Source organism: Eucyclogobius newberryi, unplaced genomic scaffold (genome assembly GCF_026437365.1).
Source record: "Eucyclogobius newberryi isolate DKJ021-1_F unplaced genomic scaffold, fEucNew1.0.hap1 SCAF_8, whole genome shotgun sequence".
Classification (NCBI taxonomy): Eukaryota; Metazoa; Chordata; class Actinopteri; order Gobiiformes; family Gobiidae; genus Eucyclogobius; species Eucyclogobius newberryi.
Window position 1 is genome coordinate 22,311,244 of NW_027316500.1, and position 19,706 is coordinate 22,330,949.

Below are 19,706 nucleotides of genomic sequence, written 5' to 3' on the forward strand. Positions count from 1 at the left end.
GAAGTATGACAGCTTGAGCACTATCCTCTTCTTCTGACTACTTATGCTATCAAACAATATTTATTTTTGAATTCCACTTGCAAACTGTTCACCGCCTTCTTTTTCTTTCTCTCACTCCTGAGGACCTGTGGACCCAGATGCCCCTCCCCTGGTGAAGTGGTCCCTGCCCTGTGTGGACGGTCCCTCATCTGCCTGAAGAGTGGCTCCAGTTCGCCTCCGACGGTCCCTCATCTGCCTGAAGAGTGGCTCCAGTTCGCCTCCGACGGTCCCTCATCTGCCTGAAGAGTGGCTCCAGTTCGCCTCCGACGGTCCCTCATCTGCCTGAAGAGTGGGTCCAGCTCGCCTCCGACGGTCCCTCATCTGCCTGAAGAGTGGGTCCAGCTCGCCTCCGACGGTCCCTCATCTGCCTGAAGAGTGGCTCCAGTTCGCCTCAGTCGGTCCCTCATCTGCCTGAAGAGTGGGTCCAGCTCCAGTCTCCTCGTGTCCGTCTGTCCGTCTGTGAGAGTCTGATCTCTCCTTCACTGGAACTCCTCCAGGTTTCTACGCTTTTTTCCCAAAGAGGTTTTTTTTGTAGTTTTTCCTGGCCGAGAAGGAGAGTCTAGGACAGAGGACCCTGGGACATCGTCCCTCGCCACCACAGACATTGTTGATTCATTTCTCCCTGTGCCCCTCAGAGGCAACTGTTGTTGTGATTTTGGGCCTTACAAAAATAAATTGATTTGATTTGATTTGATATTGGTATTGGGGCAGCTGTTTCAGCTGATACTATGTTTGTAAGTGTGTTACTGGTTTGACTGGGCTGTTCCCCACACTTGAAGTTTAATACCTTTAGATACATTTCCACTCTTTAATTTTGCAGATCCATTGGCATCAAAGTCAGGTAAAAACCTTCAAAAACGAGCATAACAGTCGACTCGAACCACTATAAATCAATCAACTTAGCAGTATCAAAAATAGAATATGAAAATATTTTACACTACACACAATACATCATATTAACAGCATTAAACACAAGACCATATTTAACAACTGTAGAATACAAATACTATTACAAAATATAAGCTCCAATTAATGAATCCAGCAATTAAACAATATTACTTTGACTTAGTATTTACTTAGATGTATAAATATGTATCTGGCACATTAACCCACCTAAATAAATGCTACACCACAACATAATACAGTTATTTTATTCATATTGTAGCGACCCTAGTCTCTAGTGCGCATGCGTGTGGTCTCTGGGGCGGAGCTAAGAGCGGGCTCAGGAGACGAGGTGTTTTTTGATGTTCCTGTTCCATCACCATGGTTACGGCCAACAGTAACAAACTCTGTTCAAGAAATAAAGTGACAACTTGTGAGCACTAAACCAGCATTACTGACCCAGCGAGAAGTTACAATATTTACACCCAAACCAAAGCACAACCCGCTCCTTTAACAAGCGTCTTAAACTAACTCACGGAGCGGCACGAGCGACGACACACGCGACGGCTTCAAACGATTCAATTAAGCCAGCGATCTTCCCGAAGGTTCGGTCTCTCGCGTCTTCAAACTCATTGCGCCGGCTTCAACTTCTGCCGCGCGGAAGACGCGTGCGTCGCTGATGCTCCGGGCCATTGACAACGATGTCAGTGTTTACGTCTTTTCCAGCGCGAATTTCGCGATCTATGGAAGGTTTAGGATGGTTTAGATTCTAGAACGTAAAGGATATAGATTGTGAGAGGTAGAGTTTTAATGAGTCCAGAACCGAATCACCGGGGTTTCGTTTTTTTTGGACCTGAACCGAAACGTTTTTACAAGTCTGGATCCGGTCCGTCGTAGCGGTACGCATCCCTACTTGTTACTCTTGTTACACACTTAATCACAACCTCTGTGTCACTTCTAAACAACTCTGCAAACTCCGGAGGTAGAGGAAGTGGCGGTTCTTCTTCTGCGTCACTTAGAGCGTCACTGCAGAGCTCCCATTGTGGTTGTCATTGGGAAATGTGGCTGCCAGTGTGAAAATAACGAATATCACAAATAAGTCACGGAGTATAAGTCGCACCCCAGCCAAAACTATGTAAAAAGGTGTGACTTATTATTCGGAAAGTATGGTAACTAATAATTTTTATAAATTAATTTATTTAGATATTTGATTTGAGAATTGTTATTCCTAATGAAGGCTGGTGCCCCACATAACTATTAAAAGATACAAATGAAACACTGTCATGCTGTGTGGCATGTTTGAAACCTTGATCCAATTATTTAGTCAATAAAGTAGTAAATAAATAGTCATTCAAAGTTGATACCAACTTTGAATGTCACCCAACACTACGGTACTTGGACTAGTGCAAATACTACATTGTGTATAAGTCATACATGTTTTGCTCAACCATACTAAAATCTAAAAATTTAAATGTTTTTTTGATTCTGAAAACAGATACTATTGTTATCCTTATATAAAGTTAGCTTGAAAGATGACAAGACCACTTTGGAGACAAACATACATGAGGGTGGTGAGAAAACATAAATCCATAACATGAATGTGGCTAAGCTGCTTAAACGGAGCACTCACACGGCTGAGCTGATGTGGGCGGGCACCAGACTCACAGCTGCAAGTGTAGTGGGTGGGGCTTAACTCTGACCAGATGCACTGCTTTAATCAAGTGTGCTAGTTATGAAAAGAAGGCATTAATTGTCAGGGCAGGTTCACATATCATCAAAACATTCTAAAAAAAACATTTGGGAATTTACCACAAAAAATGTCACCAATACCGGAAGCTGAAACTCATGAATGGTGTTTCATAGTCTTCATGAAAAACACGGTCTTCATGAAAAACAAACTCAAGTCAGATCTGTGGAGAGGCGAGATTGATCACATTAAGAAACATGCATTTCAAGGGACTTTTTGAGCAATAAATCCATTAGTGTTCAAAAATAGAACACAAGCATATTTTCTCCACTGTTAAAAAATCGACATAGCTCAAGATAAGCATTAAAGAAGCAGCTTTCAGTTTACTGCACTCAGGTGGATCTCCTTCTTTCACTTTTGGTTGGGGTAGGGTCCCCTCTCTAATTGGATGATTACTGTGTTTTAGTTATAAAACACATATTAACAACTCTTAAACCAGAAATAATCCGAAACGCTCAGGCGCGATCAGGTAGAGGACTTTAGCTGTGGCTCAAATCATTAAATGGCTCACTCAAACTGCCAAGTATAACCCCTGATTTCTGGACATTTGCTGTGAAGAATTGCACACAGACAAACACGGGATGGTTTTTAATTGAAACTGTTAATATTTAATGATGTATAAACAGTAGAAAAATGCATAATATTGCACATCGTCGTAACTAAATTGCACTTACAGTACAGATCTTTGCATGGGAAATTGCTGTCACATTTTTTTTGTACTGGTGAAAGAAAAATAATGGATCCTCTTCCAGTCAATAACTATAATGATGATGATCTACACAGTGTATGCCTCTGAAACTGCTTTTGTAACAAATTCAGTGTCGTTGCTGCATGTTGAACTTCTACCGTAGCTGGTGTCTGCTGTTGTAAAACCGCACACTGTAAGTCCCATTTGCACTGTGGATAGCCCTTCTGCACTCATAGTTAGTGCATCCAATAAATAAATACATAAATAAACATTATACTTTACAAGATGGCATTTTGAAAGGAATTGACAATACAAATCGACTTTCTTGCAAGTAATCCCGCAGCTACATGAAGTATACTTGTTCAAAAATATATAGGAGCTTTTGCTATATGGCAGGCAAGGTATAATATAATCAGGAGTAGAAATGTCAAAATAGCCTTTTTTTCAACTTTGCATTTAGACAGAGAACAGCTTCGAAGTTGTCATAGAAAATACTCTTTTACACTTCTTTTTTTCTTTTTTTTATACAATACATATTTTTCCAGGGATAAAAACTCACTTACCCATACATCCTTGTGTTTTATAGACTTTGTTCAATACGCAAAGTTGCAAAGCATTTCAAAAATATCTGCTTTTTTGTGACAAGATGACTCAGGAAAACTTTGCTGGCTACACAAACTATTTAAAAGGAGAATCTTAAAAAGCAGAGGTGTGTTAACGCAAGCCACAGTGAGTTAGAGAGACAAGATGCAGATAGGGACGAGGAAGAGCGTGGAGGTGTCATATACTCCCAGTCTTTTATGCCCGTTTCTTTCAGTCTTCAAATTGTTTGTGCTTTGCCGGAGTCAAGGTTGGTATTCATTCAAAGATTTGCTTTGATAAGAAAGGGGTCCTTCGCATGGCGCCTCCTCTTGTTGCCAAGCAATATGGTCTAAAGAGGAAAGAAGATGGAAAAAAGATGAATTGCCATGTAAGAAGGTATGAAATAATATATACAGAAATCCAAATGAGATTGTAAAATGGGGTTCAAGACTGAGAGACAGAGGCATAAATGTATTCCGACACAAAAGTTATAACCTAAAAATGGTCTGCCGTTGATTCAAAAAGCAAATGTGTATTTTAAGCACAACTAATTCAAGTCGAATAGAAGTTGTTGACCTGACCTTACCTCCAAAAAGTAAACAGATTCTTCTGTAGATGTAAAAATACCACAAACGGCACTAGAATCGTGGTAGCGCTAGTCTGCATCTGCCGTTAGCATTCTTGGATACCGATACATATTTGTGCCATTTTACCACGTTATTCTTCTGTCTTTGTGTCTGTATTTGGCAAAATACTTGTTGTTGAACAGTTTTTCTACATTGAAATGAATGGATTGCTTCCACCACAGAGGTCCCTTGGATGCTGACTGTATGTGTGCATTAAAGGTGGGCCATTAATTTAATTATTGATAATACTGTGAATGCTGTGAGCTTATTGTTTACAAAAAACACCTAAAATCTGAAAATGCTGCATAACGAGCTGATTAAAACAAGTGTATTAAGTGACATTTCTGCACATTGCGTGTAATTTTACTTAACTTTTTACTTAACTTTTTTGAATTACCAAAATGTATTCTGATGATGTTTGACAAAACAACATTTGGAAAAACAATATCCTTCTTAGGTTACTCTTTATAGATTCTAACTGCTGCAGCAGATTTACAGAGCCAGCCATCCCAGCCATCTCAATTTGTAAAAGTAACCCACTAGAATCGACCAGGAGTAAACCCATCAAGTTTATGCCTTAGTTTACCCTATGGCATAAAACGGGGTGAACAACGAGTTAGCTCTTATTAAATGAAAAATAGACCTAGATACACTACAAGTAACTATAAGTTCCAGGGCTTCTTTTGATACTGACCCTTCTGAAAAAGTCACAGGAACAACAAAAGAGTAAAAACGTAACATAATCATATGCTCAACTGACCTATGTAATAAAAAGCTCACCAAATGAATAGTCGAATGGTCTTCCTCTCCAGCCCCAAAAATATAAGATATTCCTTTTTATTTCTTCAATATCAAATGAACTTCTTTCCAGTGTCATTATTTCCTGTGGGTTTAAATCCCCATCTTTACTTTCATCGCAAAGAACAACAACCACCACCACTATGTGCGCAGTAAAATGTAGTTTCCACAGCGTTAAAGTCTTCAAAGGAACCAGAGTTTCCAGCGAGCGTGCTTCTTGGACTCGGACTTGGACTTCCTCTTTGGGGTGGAGGTGAACACTTCGTTAGGGTAAGGCAGAGCGGGATACTGCTGGCTGGGGCACAGTCTCTTCATCAACGGCTGCAGCTTGTCCTCCTGCAGCTTGAAGTCCAGCTCAACACTGCAACAAGAACACACAACATCAATTAGGCATTAGGGACGTGCAATTCAATATTTGTCATCGAATTGCGATCCAGTCGTTTCACCTTGATTACGATTTGCAGGCTTTTTATCGAGGGGTCAACAGTAAATCCTCTGTCAGTAAAAGCACGTTGTCACTATTATATGGCTTGGTGCAACTATAATATTGTTTTATTGTGAGTAAGAAATAAAGTAAGAAATTACAAATACGTATCTGTAGAGAAGATTCTTTGGGTGTAATTGTCCTTTTTTCTTTTTTGAGTAGATTTAAAAACATGTACTTGCTGGTATTTGTACTTCTTTACATTTATAATTGTAGGAGTTATTGTGAAGCATTGCCGTCTCTATTGTTGCTTTTTTCCATGACTAGAACAAATAGTCCACATAACTCATATGCTCGAAAATGTTTTATTTACCCGTTTATCACCGTAATTTAAATTAAAATAAAACAAAATAAAAAATGAGAACTTTAACCTGTATGCATATATACAAACATATTTATTAACTGATGCAAAGGCAAATGGCAGTTTGGCATTGCTTATGTCAATGTGTAAAAGTAAACATAGTTGCAGTTCTCTTTAAGCATCAAGACCATAGACACGTTGAAATAATTGCTTTTCATAATCTATGACAAACTGGTTTGTGGTCATTCAAAATTAGGACAGTTTTTATGCATATCCACTGGGAGGACAAAGACCCAAAAGATGGACCAGTGAATTGGGACAAACAGTTACTGAAACAAACATAATAAATAACTGAATAAAGTGGAACACATCAGGAAAAGAGCTGTCTTCATAGATTTCCTTACAAAGAATGTGGGAGTTATAATTATGTTAAGATTATATGTTATATGTTAACACATTCTCTGCGTTTCATCTATAAAGTGTTGGGCTATGTTTTAAGAGCAGATCATTACCCATAAAGAATTGTAAAAGGTCAATGGGTGAAACAGGAGCAATCAGAGAAATATAATGCAGAAAGTGTGTAAACTGCCGAAATAAATGTTTTTTCTTTATCAGGTCCCAAAGACCTGAAATTCAATGCCACAACAACAGTAACGCTGGGGGATCAAACTGTCAACCTCTGGGTTAGGGGGCTCTACCACTAACCCAGGGGTGTCCAAACTTTTTTACCCGAGGGCCGCATTTTGAAACTTATACAGAGCAGAGGGCCACAAACAACAACAACAACAACAACCCGACAATGAAGTGAACCATTCAACATTTTGCATTTGAGATATATTTGATTTATTGATTTTTCAAATGTTACCGTTGTTCTGAGGGCCTTTAGTAGTAGTTTGGACGCCCCAGCACTAAACTAAGCTGATACTCTAAAGTGCGTTTAGTGCCATCATTTCTCATCATAAATCAACAGGTTTTCTTTTGTTTTGGCCACGAGAAACAGAACGCTTGAGTGCCATTAAGTCCACTCGATGCACAAAGGGGCTCTACCTGATTTTTTCATGTGATAAAAGATATCTATTGTCAGAGTACAGCTGTATTATAAAAGCAGCTAGTGGTTAAGGCCCAGCACACATATGCCACGCTCCATGTGCGACAAGCCACGGTGCCATGAGTTCATTTCCTGGTGACTATATACTGCACGTCCTCTCTTCTTTCTCATCTGTCCAGTCCAATAAAGCATATGGGCAGAAATCCTTAAAAACAAAAAAAAGAAAATTGGTCCATTGTGAGTTTTTTTCCATCTAATTATAGAGCATTTTATTCTCTGCAAAGAAAATTATGGTACTTCAAAAATTGTGGCCTTTGCAATTTGCTAATTGCGTCCATTCAAATAGTTTAGTTTAGTGTGTTTCCCATTTGCAATTTGAAAACCACATTGTAAAAGTGCTGAAAGTAAGGCTGTTAAATAAGTTAATGCGATTGATGATAGAAAATTGATGATCATGAATTGACTGTTGTCTGTTTTGACGAACTGTTAAATTTACACATCAGTTATATGAAATATTACAGAACACTAAACGCAGAGTCGCCATGAGAGCCAGTTACACCCGCAAGCGGCAATGAAGGGCATTGAACCTCACCAAGCCAGTTGTTTGGTTATGTAAATGTGACTTTGCAGATTTATAGTAAAATACTTAAAATGTAGACTGTAGGACTTTTAAATAGGCTAATTTATTTAGAAATAATTAAAACAATCTTAAAGAAAATGTGTGAAAATACTTTAATATTAGTTTCCGTATAAAGAATGACATAATGTAAGCATGTGCAGCGTCATTAATCATGACAAATCTTATTTCAGCTGATTATTTTTTCTTATTTTTTTTTAATCAATTGCAAGCACTAGCAAAAAGCTCATTAAAAACAACCACAGCAGAACATTGAAAGTAGAAAGAAACATTTTGACACTGATTAAGTTGCTAAAAATAGTAAAGTGATGGATCAAAGAATAGCGATTTCAACATTTACATTTGATTATTGCCAGTTTAAATATTAACCTCAAAAGAGTGATTTCCGCCTTGCTCATTCCTATGTGTCAGGCTCAGACTCACAGACGGCAGACGCCTGGGCAGCAGCACTTATCACCCTCTGCGCATTCACTTTTCACAGGCTCCCGCACAGTAATAGACTCTCTTTGCGTCACCGCTGTATTCCTTATGCATGCTGTCAAAGAGGAATTTCCCAGCATAGATTATATTTAAATCAAAAAGAGACAGAATCTAGGTTGCTCCTGTCATCCACAGGCCACTGGAGTTATCTCTTGCCGCTCAATGCCATAGTTGAACTCTTTTAGCCATAAATTTAGTCAGGCCGGTTTGAGTGAAATCCAGCTCAGTCCCGTCGATAAAACCACAAAGAAGCCAAGCAGACCCTGATTAACAGCACATATTCAAGCGCGGGATAAAGGCAATATTATATATCATCTCCTTTCCCTTCATTGCTATTGATTTGTAGTACTCCACTAATGTATTTGTTCCTAGAGTGTGCGATTTGCTTTCAAAGCAGCAGAGTGGAAACAGAGAGCATAAATAACAAAAAAATTATAGCTTGTGACTAGAGATATTTGCAGGTTTTTCAAGAATTATTGCGTTGTATAACATCTGCTTAAACATAGACAGAGACTACATTATAATGGTGGTGTAGAGTGTTTGTGGAATCTGGCCTTTGGTACAAATGTCTGTGTTTAACACAAGGGAGAATAGAATGAAACATTATGGTTATGACTAGTTTCATAAGGTGCACTGCTATCACTGTACTTCAACAGACCCCATTCACTGTAGTTTCTTCCTCATATCTTTCTTTACACATATATTAACCATTACATATCAGCAAAACCTGAGAAGAGTTGCAGAAGTGGCCATTATACAGTTGCCTAAACGTGCTTGCTCACTGTCCAAACAACTATTTTTAAGACTCTTTATAGGATTTGTAAGTCTGTTTTAGGAAAGGTTCAGCCTTTTGTCCATTCGTGATCTTCCTGGCGAAACACAAGCATATTAAACACATTTTTAACTATATTACCGTACGATGTTCGTATACAACCACAAAACAAAACTAATGCATAATTACTTGAGATCCACCTTAAAATTAGAGATGCACCGATATATCGGCCGCCGATTTAAAAAGCCGGTTTTATGTCGAATCGGCCAGAATCGGTGACCGGCCGGTCCATGTCATAATTGCCAGTTTTCGGCCGATCCAAACTGACCCGCATGCGCGGTGCGTAGCAGCTCAGCGCGCCCAGAGCAAAACAGCTAAAAACTAGCAAGACTCATTCAGAGCGCGGCGGCTAAAGCGTCCAGTTTACATTCAAAGTCTATGTAAACGCGCGTCGAACACCTCCTGCGTTTTCCGCGGCGCGATTCCTGCTTTTTCGGCGTGGAGCGCGGCGCGGAGGGTGCGTTTTCTCGCTCTAGACGCTTTGACAAGCATAAGCTTCAAAGCGTTAAAATTGTTCGTCGCAGAAAAGTTCAGATTTGTTCAACTTTGGTGGAACACAAGAAGGACGAGCCTGGAGGAGGATCAGAGGAGACTGGACTGTGGGGTAAGTTATTACAACTTTGAGACGATTACAATCTACGTGTTGATAGTTGATGCGGCCAAAATAATTTGCGCTGGTTTGTGTTTGACGAGTTAATGTGTTAAGGAATCTGCAGAAGAGTAGGGACACATGAAGGGGCCAGAAGACAGAGGACATCTGCAGAAGAGTAGGGACACATGAAGGGGCCAGAAGACAGAGGACATCTGCAGAAGAGTAGGGACACATGAAGGGGCCAGAAGACAGAGGACATCTGCAGAAGAGTAGGGACACATGAAGGGGCCAGAAGACAGAGGACATCTGCAGAAGAGTAGGGACACATGAAGGGGCCAGAAGACAGAGGACATCTGTAGAAGAGTAGGGACACATGAAGGGGCCAGAAGACAGAGGACATCTGCAGAAGAGTAGGGACACATGAAGGGGCCAGAAGCCAGAGGACATCTGTAGAAGAGTAGGGACACATGAAGGGGCCAGAAGACAGAGGACATCTGCAGAAGAGTAGGGACACATGAAGGGGACAGAGGACATCTGCAGAAGTGTAGGGACACATGAAGGAGCCAGAAGACAGAGGACATCTGTAGAAAAGTAGGGACACATGAAGGGGCCAGAAGACAGAGGACATCTGCAGAAGTGTAGGGACACATGAAGGGGCCAGAAGACAGAGGACATCTGTAGAAAAGTAGGGACACATGAAGGAGCCAGAAGAAGCAGCAGCAGGGCTGTCAGAAGAGTTGTTGTTCTGCTCAACTAGCAGAGAGCTAAGCTACGAGCTAATGCTAACAAGAGATCTCATCCACCTGAAATGAGACTTTAAAAATACTTTGATGCATTTGAGATCAGATTACGTAGATACAAAACTTAAATTACTGACTCGAACAGCGAAATGAGTGACTACAATCTAATGTCAAGACTATTTAATTGTCCCACAGCAAATCAAAGAAATGTTTACCAATCAACTGTGCTCTAGAATCTATAGTGCTCTAGAATCTATAGGGCACAGCTGATTGATAACGTTACACACTCACTAGAAGCACAAAGAGCTGATGAAACTGGAAAATGATATTGGCAACATATATGTGCCTCATTAAATATGCTGTATTATAATAGTAAAAGTTTGAATAATATTGCAGTAAATGTACTGGGCTAAAATATAACTGCTGTGCAATGTTCTTTAAGATCTGGATTTGCCTTCAGCCCTCCCTGTTGCTCCTGCCCCTGCTGCTCCTGCTCCTGCTGCTTCAGGTGATCCTGGCCCTTCTGCTGCACCCACAGGTGTGCAAAAGCATTTGGTTGGATTACAATTTGTTTTTTAGCCTGTGTCATCTAAATTGCAATGTGTGTTTTTTTGTCGGCCCACGAGGAAGAGGTCCTGGAGCCAGAGTCCTCCTGCTTTGAAAGGGAGGTGCTGGCAGTGCTCTGGGACTGACCCTCCTCATGTTCCATCTACTTCCTCTCCTGCAGAGGGTTCCAGCTCATTCAAAAGAATGTGTAAAATTACAAATGTATAAATTACTATATGAAAATAGTTCATTTGATTTCAATCTGGAACCATTGGAGCTGAAGATGAGACGAATGAGCTGCATCTTCTGCTGGAGAAATGGACTCCTTTTTCCTCTATGTGTCCCCCACTCTTCTCCAGGCCATATATTAGTTGGTATATAGTTCTCTATATATATTTATTTTTCAATTTTTCCACAAAATAAATTACATTTTATATTCTAAAACGTGTGTCCTGTATACATGCACCTTTTTCACATATATAATACTGGGTAGTTTGTGGGAAAATCAGTGGCTGGATAGAAAATCTGTATCGGAAAAATCGGTTTTGGTAGGTCCAACCTCCTTAAAAACCAGAAATCGGTATCGGCCAAGAATTTTGGAATCGGTGCATCGCTACTTAAAATAAGGAAGCAGGAACCTGGACCATTGCAAGGTACAAAGTGTGTCAGCAGCCAATTCAACTGGTTTGTGTTGATTTGCTGTTAAGGTCTGAACTTGTCTCTTCTTTTTGTTTCAAGATGTTGTTGCCTGTTATTACACAGGAGAGGACAGGGTGAAATGGGGGATGAGAGAGAGGGGAAGACATGCAGTAAATCGTCGGAGTTGGGATTTGAACTCACACGACACTGCGGTCGGCTGCACTTGGAGCCTGACTTTGGTGTGCTGTGACTTGAAAATATCTTAAACCAAGAATATTTCAGGTTCACACATAAGACCTGAAATGTAAATGAATTGCCAGAAGTAGTATAGTCCAAATACAGATAAATTGATTTAGCTTCAGACCCACACGATAGCTTATTTTTGGCCATCTTAAAACAGGGGTAGGAGTGGTTGTATTTAAGGACTTCATAAGATTAATTCAGTTACTCCTCAGCTAGCACAGCTGCTACTGCCCCAAGGTTGTGGATTAAGATGCACACTTCAACTTCTCTGCCCTAATCGCCCCGTTCATCTGCTTCTGTGTATTTGGAAAACCACTATGAAAAGAAAAGTAGTTATATGGTACACTTGACCGACACTTGCCCCATCCTCCAATGTCACAGGGGTCAAATATGTCACAAGCAGCACATTGTGTAACACCCACAATTATTCTCCTTTAATTGTTGTCATATTTACAAAGACAGTCTAATGAAAGGCTCTCTTTCAGACAACTTGGGCTTATCCCCATATTTGTTTTTCTTCTGTTAATTGGCTTGATAAACCCAAGACAAAACACAAAACAGTATTACAGTATTACAATGCTATGAAATGTGACCAATATTGTGTTCAAAGGATTGTGAATAAATTGCTTATTTGGAGACCAAATCCCTGGTTAGGGCTACAAGCTAATAACACTGTGCCTCAGACTCCCCACTGTAGCATGACAAACGAGCGAGTTCTCACTTTGTCCATGCGGCGGTCGTTGCAGGACAGACTTTGACAATCCATGCGTGTTTAATGATATGAAGAGAGCAGGCACTATTCATTCAGACCGTGCAACACTGGTGCAGAAATAATTATAGCGCATCATAGAATATATTTGGCAACACAGAATTTCATTTGTTGAAAAAGAAAATTGGTCTGTGCCATGGGGCTGCAACATTTGACAGTAAAAGAGTCACATTGGCTCGATTCAAATCAGAGAGTTGCAACGATTATTTAATACAAACAAGAGATAAATTGATGCATTTAAAGTCTGTCAGCCCAGCCCTGAGTTTTATATGGGGAAAATCTAAAGGGCCTTTAAATGTGGATTATCAGAATGCAAATGGTACTTTGAAACTTTGAAACAGAATTGGCACTGTGTGTAAAACAAGCTGCTACTTTTAAGTCCCAATCCATGCAGCGCTTTTTGTAAATTCTGGATGACCTTGTGTGCTGTGCTGCGTGTTAAATGATGTTGATGGATAGTCTGTCTGTCTGTCTGCTTCATGCACTCATTTTCAGCTTTGTGCCTTTCAACGCCCCATGAGAGAGAGGGAAAATCAGAATAAGAAAAGGTTTATTGCCATTGTCAATGAACAGAATTCTCAAACATAGGAACTTGCTTTGGTGATTAGAAATGATTAAAACAAACAACAACATACAAACAACCAGTGGTATAATAAATACAATCTGAATGTCTGCACAACTGAAATGTAAATAGTATAATATAAAATATAATACAATTGTCTTTCGCACCAGACGCTTTAAAGAGCCAAGTATAGTGGACATAGTGGTTTCTGACCCTTGGTTGTGCCAAAGTTTGCCTCAGCAACTTATTGAATTACAGTACAGTGGGTGAAACCTTAGTGCTCCCTTTCTGATGGAGAGTCTGTCACCTGCTTGTCTCCATGGAGATGTGCTTCACCTGAAAAGTTCCTTTTGGGCAATCTTTACAGTTAGCCTAACTGTCTAATTTACATTTCAAGAGCTTTCCAGCTTTTTTTTTATTGCATCACATGGTGCTATTTGTGCACAATTAGCTCCAGAGCCGCAAGACATGTCCTAATTTAAAGCTTTAGCCTAGCAGCCTATACCCTACACCGTATGGTCAATAAATCGTGGACCGTAGCAGCAGCAGACTCTAGGTAGTCAATCTCTGGGTTTTAGCCTGGCTCCTTCTCTGCAGCCACTCTCCCACCCCCTGGTCCACTGCAGCTTTGTGCCATACATCACCCCAACAAATGGGGCATACGTACAGCAGGGTATGGAAGACATAGCCTGAATGCTTGGAAGATCCATCAGAGGGCTAATCCTATAGAGCTGTCCGTTACTGTACAATATGAAGCCCAAGGAGGTGCACTTAGCCAAGTTAAAGTGATAATAGAAGGGTTTTTAAAATAGGTCATATGTGGTACTTATAGATGCTGGGGTTTTGAAGCCGATACATTTCTAAGTGCATTATTAGATTAGGAGATTTCATAGGGTACACTTTTGAAGTGAGTGCTGCTTCCTGACCTTATTTGCTTCTACAGACCACAGAAAGTGCTGTTCTCTACAATAGTTAAACGGGTGAGCAGCATGTCAGTCCATGTCTTGATGCAGTTCACGGCATCATGAGGTAAACGCAACATCACATGCCCATGACCCCACATCCTCTATAGGGCCCACTGAAGATATGTGTTCAGATAGCAAGTGCTGAACAAAAATAATACCCAAATATGTGTAATATAGTGCCAAATATAGAGTTTGGGTTGAATTTCATTCCATCATTCCATTGTAATTTTGTAAATAGGACCCTTGTTCTAACTAATCCCTATAAAAACACATCTAGATCACCTCCAAGGACTGGACTCCCCTTTTAATGAGCTTCCGGTTAATTAAACATTGAATAAATAAATCAAATGGACATTGAATATGCTTCAAGATATAGATGAAGGAATATATTATCTTATATAGTTGACTACATTTGACCCATCCTTTAATGCATGACCTGTCAGGAGCAGTGGCTGACTGCTGCGCTTCACTTGGGAAGCATAAGGATAACACTCAAACACAACCTTATGAAGGACATGTCCTTTGGGTTCAAGAACAGCATGCATTTCTCTATATGACATCAGTATAAAGTCCAGAGGACAGAGAGCACATGAGAAGGCATATTCAAAGGCTTATTAATTGGTATTTCTGTTTGTACTTTAGGCAGAATTTACAAGGACTATCTTGCCAAATTACTACAGGCCTACCACAGAGCATAGCAAGGGAATCTTAGAAAGTTTTCGTCTGGCTGGATCAAAGCATTGCCGCCTCTTCTTCTTATCATGCTGCGCAGAGTAACAAGCAAACTCTCAAGCGCAGTAATCAGAATACGCCGGCTGGATCCACTTTGGGGCCCTAAAAATGACTTTGAAAAACGTTTAAGTTCAATATGATAAGACAATGGGACAATGTCATTGGGACGGCTGTCAAGATCGCCTTCTCTGTTTGTCTCGCTAATGAGATTGGGGTTATCGAAGCTGCACTTGTGTAAGAAGAAGGAAGCAATAACAAAGCTGAGACAACTTTCCTGTCTAATTCAAATGTCAGTGTGTCTGATTTACATTGGAAACTTTTCAACTGTTTCCTGTCATTGGCATAGAGTAACTGTCTTCGTGGTGATTTAATCTTCTGCGCTCCGATTATGTTACACTAGCTTGCACCTGAGCTATTCTGCTGTCAACTAGAGGGTTTCAACAGGAAACGAGTATGAATCACAAGGAGGAACTTGACAAAGCTAAACAAAAAGTACTTCATTGCAGTCTTGTACTTTTTGCATACCATATTTTTATCTTTTATTTTTGAGAAGCATCTGTTAATAAACATGCATGATTAATTAAAAAATAATGGTTCGCTCTCATTTCCTTCCCTTGCACAGCATGATGATTTCCTGCGATATTTGTGAGTTGACAGATTTGATCTTGTGCCGCTACCGCATCTGCGTTTGAGCTCAAACCACTGAAAGACCAGTCCAATCAGAGGGCAGTATTGTGGGTTTGGTGGGCGCCAAAAGGGGGAGCTCCCACAACAAGAAGGGGGAAGGTATTTCAGCCTATGTTTGTAGTGTGAGGGATTCAGATTGATAATGTGTAGAATACTAATCAAGAGTGCTGTACGTGTGTCTGGCTTCTGTCACGTTATTCTTTTTTAGTTTGTCACGTTGAAACAAGTCTGCATCAGTCAGAAAATAAGTTCATATCTGTCGCCATTCTATTATGATTCATGCTTAAAGGCGGTATGGACGATTTTTCGGCGATTTGAGAACACAGGCGGAAGTGCGCACTCCCCCGTGTGGACTGATACAACACACGTGCGTTTGTTTATTAGCGCAACGGAGCGCATCGCATCTCTCGTCTCCCATAGATTTCTGTCCACTTCTGCGTCAGCTCGAACTCTCTTTCTCCGTCTTCATTTTGCCCCGTACACTGAGGGAACTATATTATGATAGATCCATGCGCTTAGGCAGGCGGAAACGTGGGGACGAGCCTGACGCGGCTGCAGGTGAGCGATAGGTGCGTTTTATGATTGATACGTGGCAGGACAAATGATTTATCCACGTCACGAGGAAATATGATAACACATTTGCTGAAAAAAATCGTCCATACCACCTTTAAATAATTACCTGTTTGTTCGCATTGTACAGAATAGTTATTATATAAATGATTAAGAGCAGACCACCGCTTGTGGATTGGTCAGTGGTTGCTAGAGTAAAAGGGGTGGGTAGAGGGTGGTGTAGTTTATATGCAAGAATAAGCCATTTTCAGTTGATAGAAAATCAATGCCAGAAAACACGGCACCATACGGGGCAAATCTCAAAAGAATAATGTGCTTTACTCCTAAATGTGGTCATTTGGAGAAGACAGGTATTCACAATGACATGACTAGAAAGACAGCACAGCACACAGCAGTAACAGCAGCACTCCCATGGGCAGAAATCCACTCTGCATGACCGCAGATACAAAAGGCCGAACCACTGATCTCCAAGCAACAGCTCTTTACCCTGCATAACTAAACACATGATTAATCCGCCATTCAGCGTCCCATCTCCAGACACTTGGCTCTGCTTGTGTGCTCAGATGAGCTTAGCCATAGGGCTGTTTACTCACATGTTTGCTCTCCAGAGTTGCCCGGATTCTATATACTGCTGGTCCATGTGCTGTGGTAATTGAGCTGATTCACCAAGTGATTAATTACCTTATAATTGCAGTGGTGTGTGCTACTGCATTGACGTGTGGGGCTGTCAGGGTGAAGTTATGTATCCAGTTGTTAGAATTCTATCTAAGGAAAATTGTGTCAATGAATATGTTTTTCAAGTCTCGTAAATATATGAGTTTTGATCAGGCTGAGCAAATTAATATGTCTGTTTGCTGTAACCGACTGATCAGCAGCTTGTCAAAATCACGCCAAATTCTCAAATTCTCATATTTCGTTGATCTCACCGACCGTTCTTTCCTAAGGCGCCGTATCGAATAATTTTATGGCGCCGGTCAACTTATCTTTCTCCCCAAGGGACAAATAATGCATTGCACGACACATATACGTCTACATTTTTTGAATAAATGACCAGACCCAAGAATCTGCATATTACAAAAATGGTTTGCATTTTAACAATACTTTTTTAGCTGCCCCCATCTGCATAAAATATGATTGCACTTCAGGATGTTGTGATGTCATCTGAAAGCCAGCAATGGCATCACACTTCTTAAATTACAGACGTTTTGTCAAATATACTTTGAAAAACATTCTTGATCTGTTATCCCGGTCGCTTTCCCTCGGATCTGACTATAACTTTACCTGGTTCCGTCACCTGCATGGTTTAATGCCATGTGGTGGAACATTCCAGGCAAAGTAATAAGATTTACATGGAGACAAGCAAAAACAGAGTCTTTTCTTTTGGCACAGTTGGGATAGTGAGGCATTAAATTTGGTAGTGCACGTTCCGGACTTTTTGATAGAGATGCAAAAGTGCTAAGTCACGGTGAAATGCAGACACTTTTTAAAGACTTGAGCTAAGTTGGAACTATATTTAAAACCCGATCTGTCAAGAATTCAGGAACCACAAGAGCCTTTTCTACCTAAAATATGACATTTATATTTCCCCATATCTTTTTAAACTATATCTAATGATTCATTGAAAGTCTGCCGTTCTCCCTCCCGTGGGCCTTTAACAGAGCCGACACTTATCTTAAGGTTGAGGACAGTTCCCTCGATTCATTATGTCACTTTGAGTATAGCATATCCTTCAGCCCACTAATTACACTGACCGTCACTACGGTTAGCCTGCCTTTGTACCAGGATGTCTGCCTGTCTGCTGCTGTTAGAAGTAACCGGGGCATTTGACCTTCATGCGTCAGATGTCAGCATTTTTGGCAGAATTCCGACTCCCAAACAGTTTTCATCCTTAAGACACAATTTCTGAAGATGAACTGTGAACCAGCCTTTTCACTAATAGACTTTCAGAGCAATTACGGCTGACTTAATGATCTCAAGTGAAACCTGGAGTTGATGGCAAAGTCTTTCCTTAAAAACAATGAGATACTAAAGATGGGGGAGAGGCAGGGAGATAAAACAAAGTGTCCTTAAATTGGATCAAGGGCAGCCTTGAGGCATAGGAGAGCTGGCCCCTTTAATTTTCCTGGAATTGGCGCCAGCCACAATGCATCTACTGGATGATTCATACAGTTGTGGGCCAATGTGATAACTTGACACTATTTTTTGGCATATGTAGTGATGCAAGCTTTTGAGTTTAAATGGGTACAGCACCCATTATATTGATGTCTCGAAGTGTTTTGCCCCCAGCCGATTGGTCACTTCTGGGGTCCGACGTCACATGTCAGCTGTCATTATGGCCACGAGTATCATGTCAAAACATGATACAAAATGATCATGACATTCTGCTCTACCTGCAGTGTATTAGGTTTTGATTGCATGTTTCCTTTATACTGCTGTTCTTGAACTATGTATTGCAATCCTGAAATTTCCTCATTGTGGGACGAATACATTTCTTATGAAAATGCGGAAACAATGGAGGCGCAATCCACTTTTGCATGCTGGTGGTGAGTTTAAATCATGAGTTTTCTTATTAGTAGAACTAGTTCTAGTACTAGTAGTAGTAGTTAGGCCAGTTCATCTAGGAATAGCTTAGGCCTACAGCTTGTGCCCAGATGGAAAGCAAGGCGGCCCAGAAAGAACCTCTGCATCACCAATGATAATAAGAGAGCCCATCACTGCGGTCATGCTTCCAGGACAAAGTGACTGTATGAACTCAACTCGGAGAGTGTGTGGTGGACATACGAAGGATATGTTTTTAATAATTTTTTTTCTTTTATTTGACCAGGTAGGTCAATTGAGAACACCTTCTCATTTACAATGACAACCTGATGGTGGGAGCATCGTGCCTTAACATGGGGATTTGGATGAACAGTGACTCACTTTACCAGGGATTGGCCTGAATGAGGCAGACTGCAGACATATTTGAAAACAACCAAATTACATTAACCTGTTCTGTTGCGACTCCAAGGTTGGAGAGTCATATCTGACTCTACAAAGCATCATTTTTTTCCCTTTGATTGTCCACTGGCGCACTGAATGCATTAAAACAATAGCATATATATATCAAGCTTGAGAGTTCCCAATATAACTGAATTTATTTTAAATATTTTCTTTTTTAGTTCTGAAACATCAGATGCCAAACTAAAGGTACTCAATAGCATGTTTAAAGGCTGATAACAATTGAAACCATGCATTATATTTTATCTTAAATACAAACCTGTGCTCTTTAGAAATGAAAAGTCTTTTTTCCCTTTAAATTGGGGTTGGCTTTGCTCAATTAACATAAACAGGACAAACTCAAGTGACCTAATCACATTAATGCATCTTGATACAAATGTATCATGAACCTTTACATCAGATTACATTACTATGTGAGATTTTTTTATGTAACTTACACAAATTGTGGACACATTGTACCGCTTTTGAAAATTCAAAGTGTCCCTAATTATACGCTAAAAGCACTTGATTCAAAGTTAAG

General features: G+C 40.3%; 1 protein-coding gene across 1 annotated transcript in view; it reads right to left on the reverse strand.

The window, feature by feature from the left end:
• Positions 1-3,250: 3,250 nt before the first annotated feature.
• The window catches only part of insyn2ab (inhibitory synaptic factor 2Ab), a 51,064-nt gene continuing 34,608 nt past the window's right edge, over positions 3,251-19,706 (reverse strand). The window contains exons 4-5 of the mRNA XM_072436652.1: positions 5,345-5,723; positions 3,251-4,287 (exon numbers count right to left, since the gene is read on the reverse strand). Coding sequence (XP_072292753.1) covers positions 5,546-5,723 — 178 coding nt within the window. The 3' untranslated portion in view covers positions 3,251-4,287; positions 5,345-5,545. The remainder of the gene's footprint in view (positions 4,288-5,344; positions 5,724-19,706) is intronic.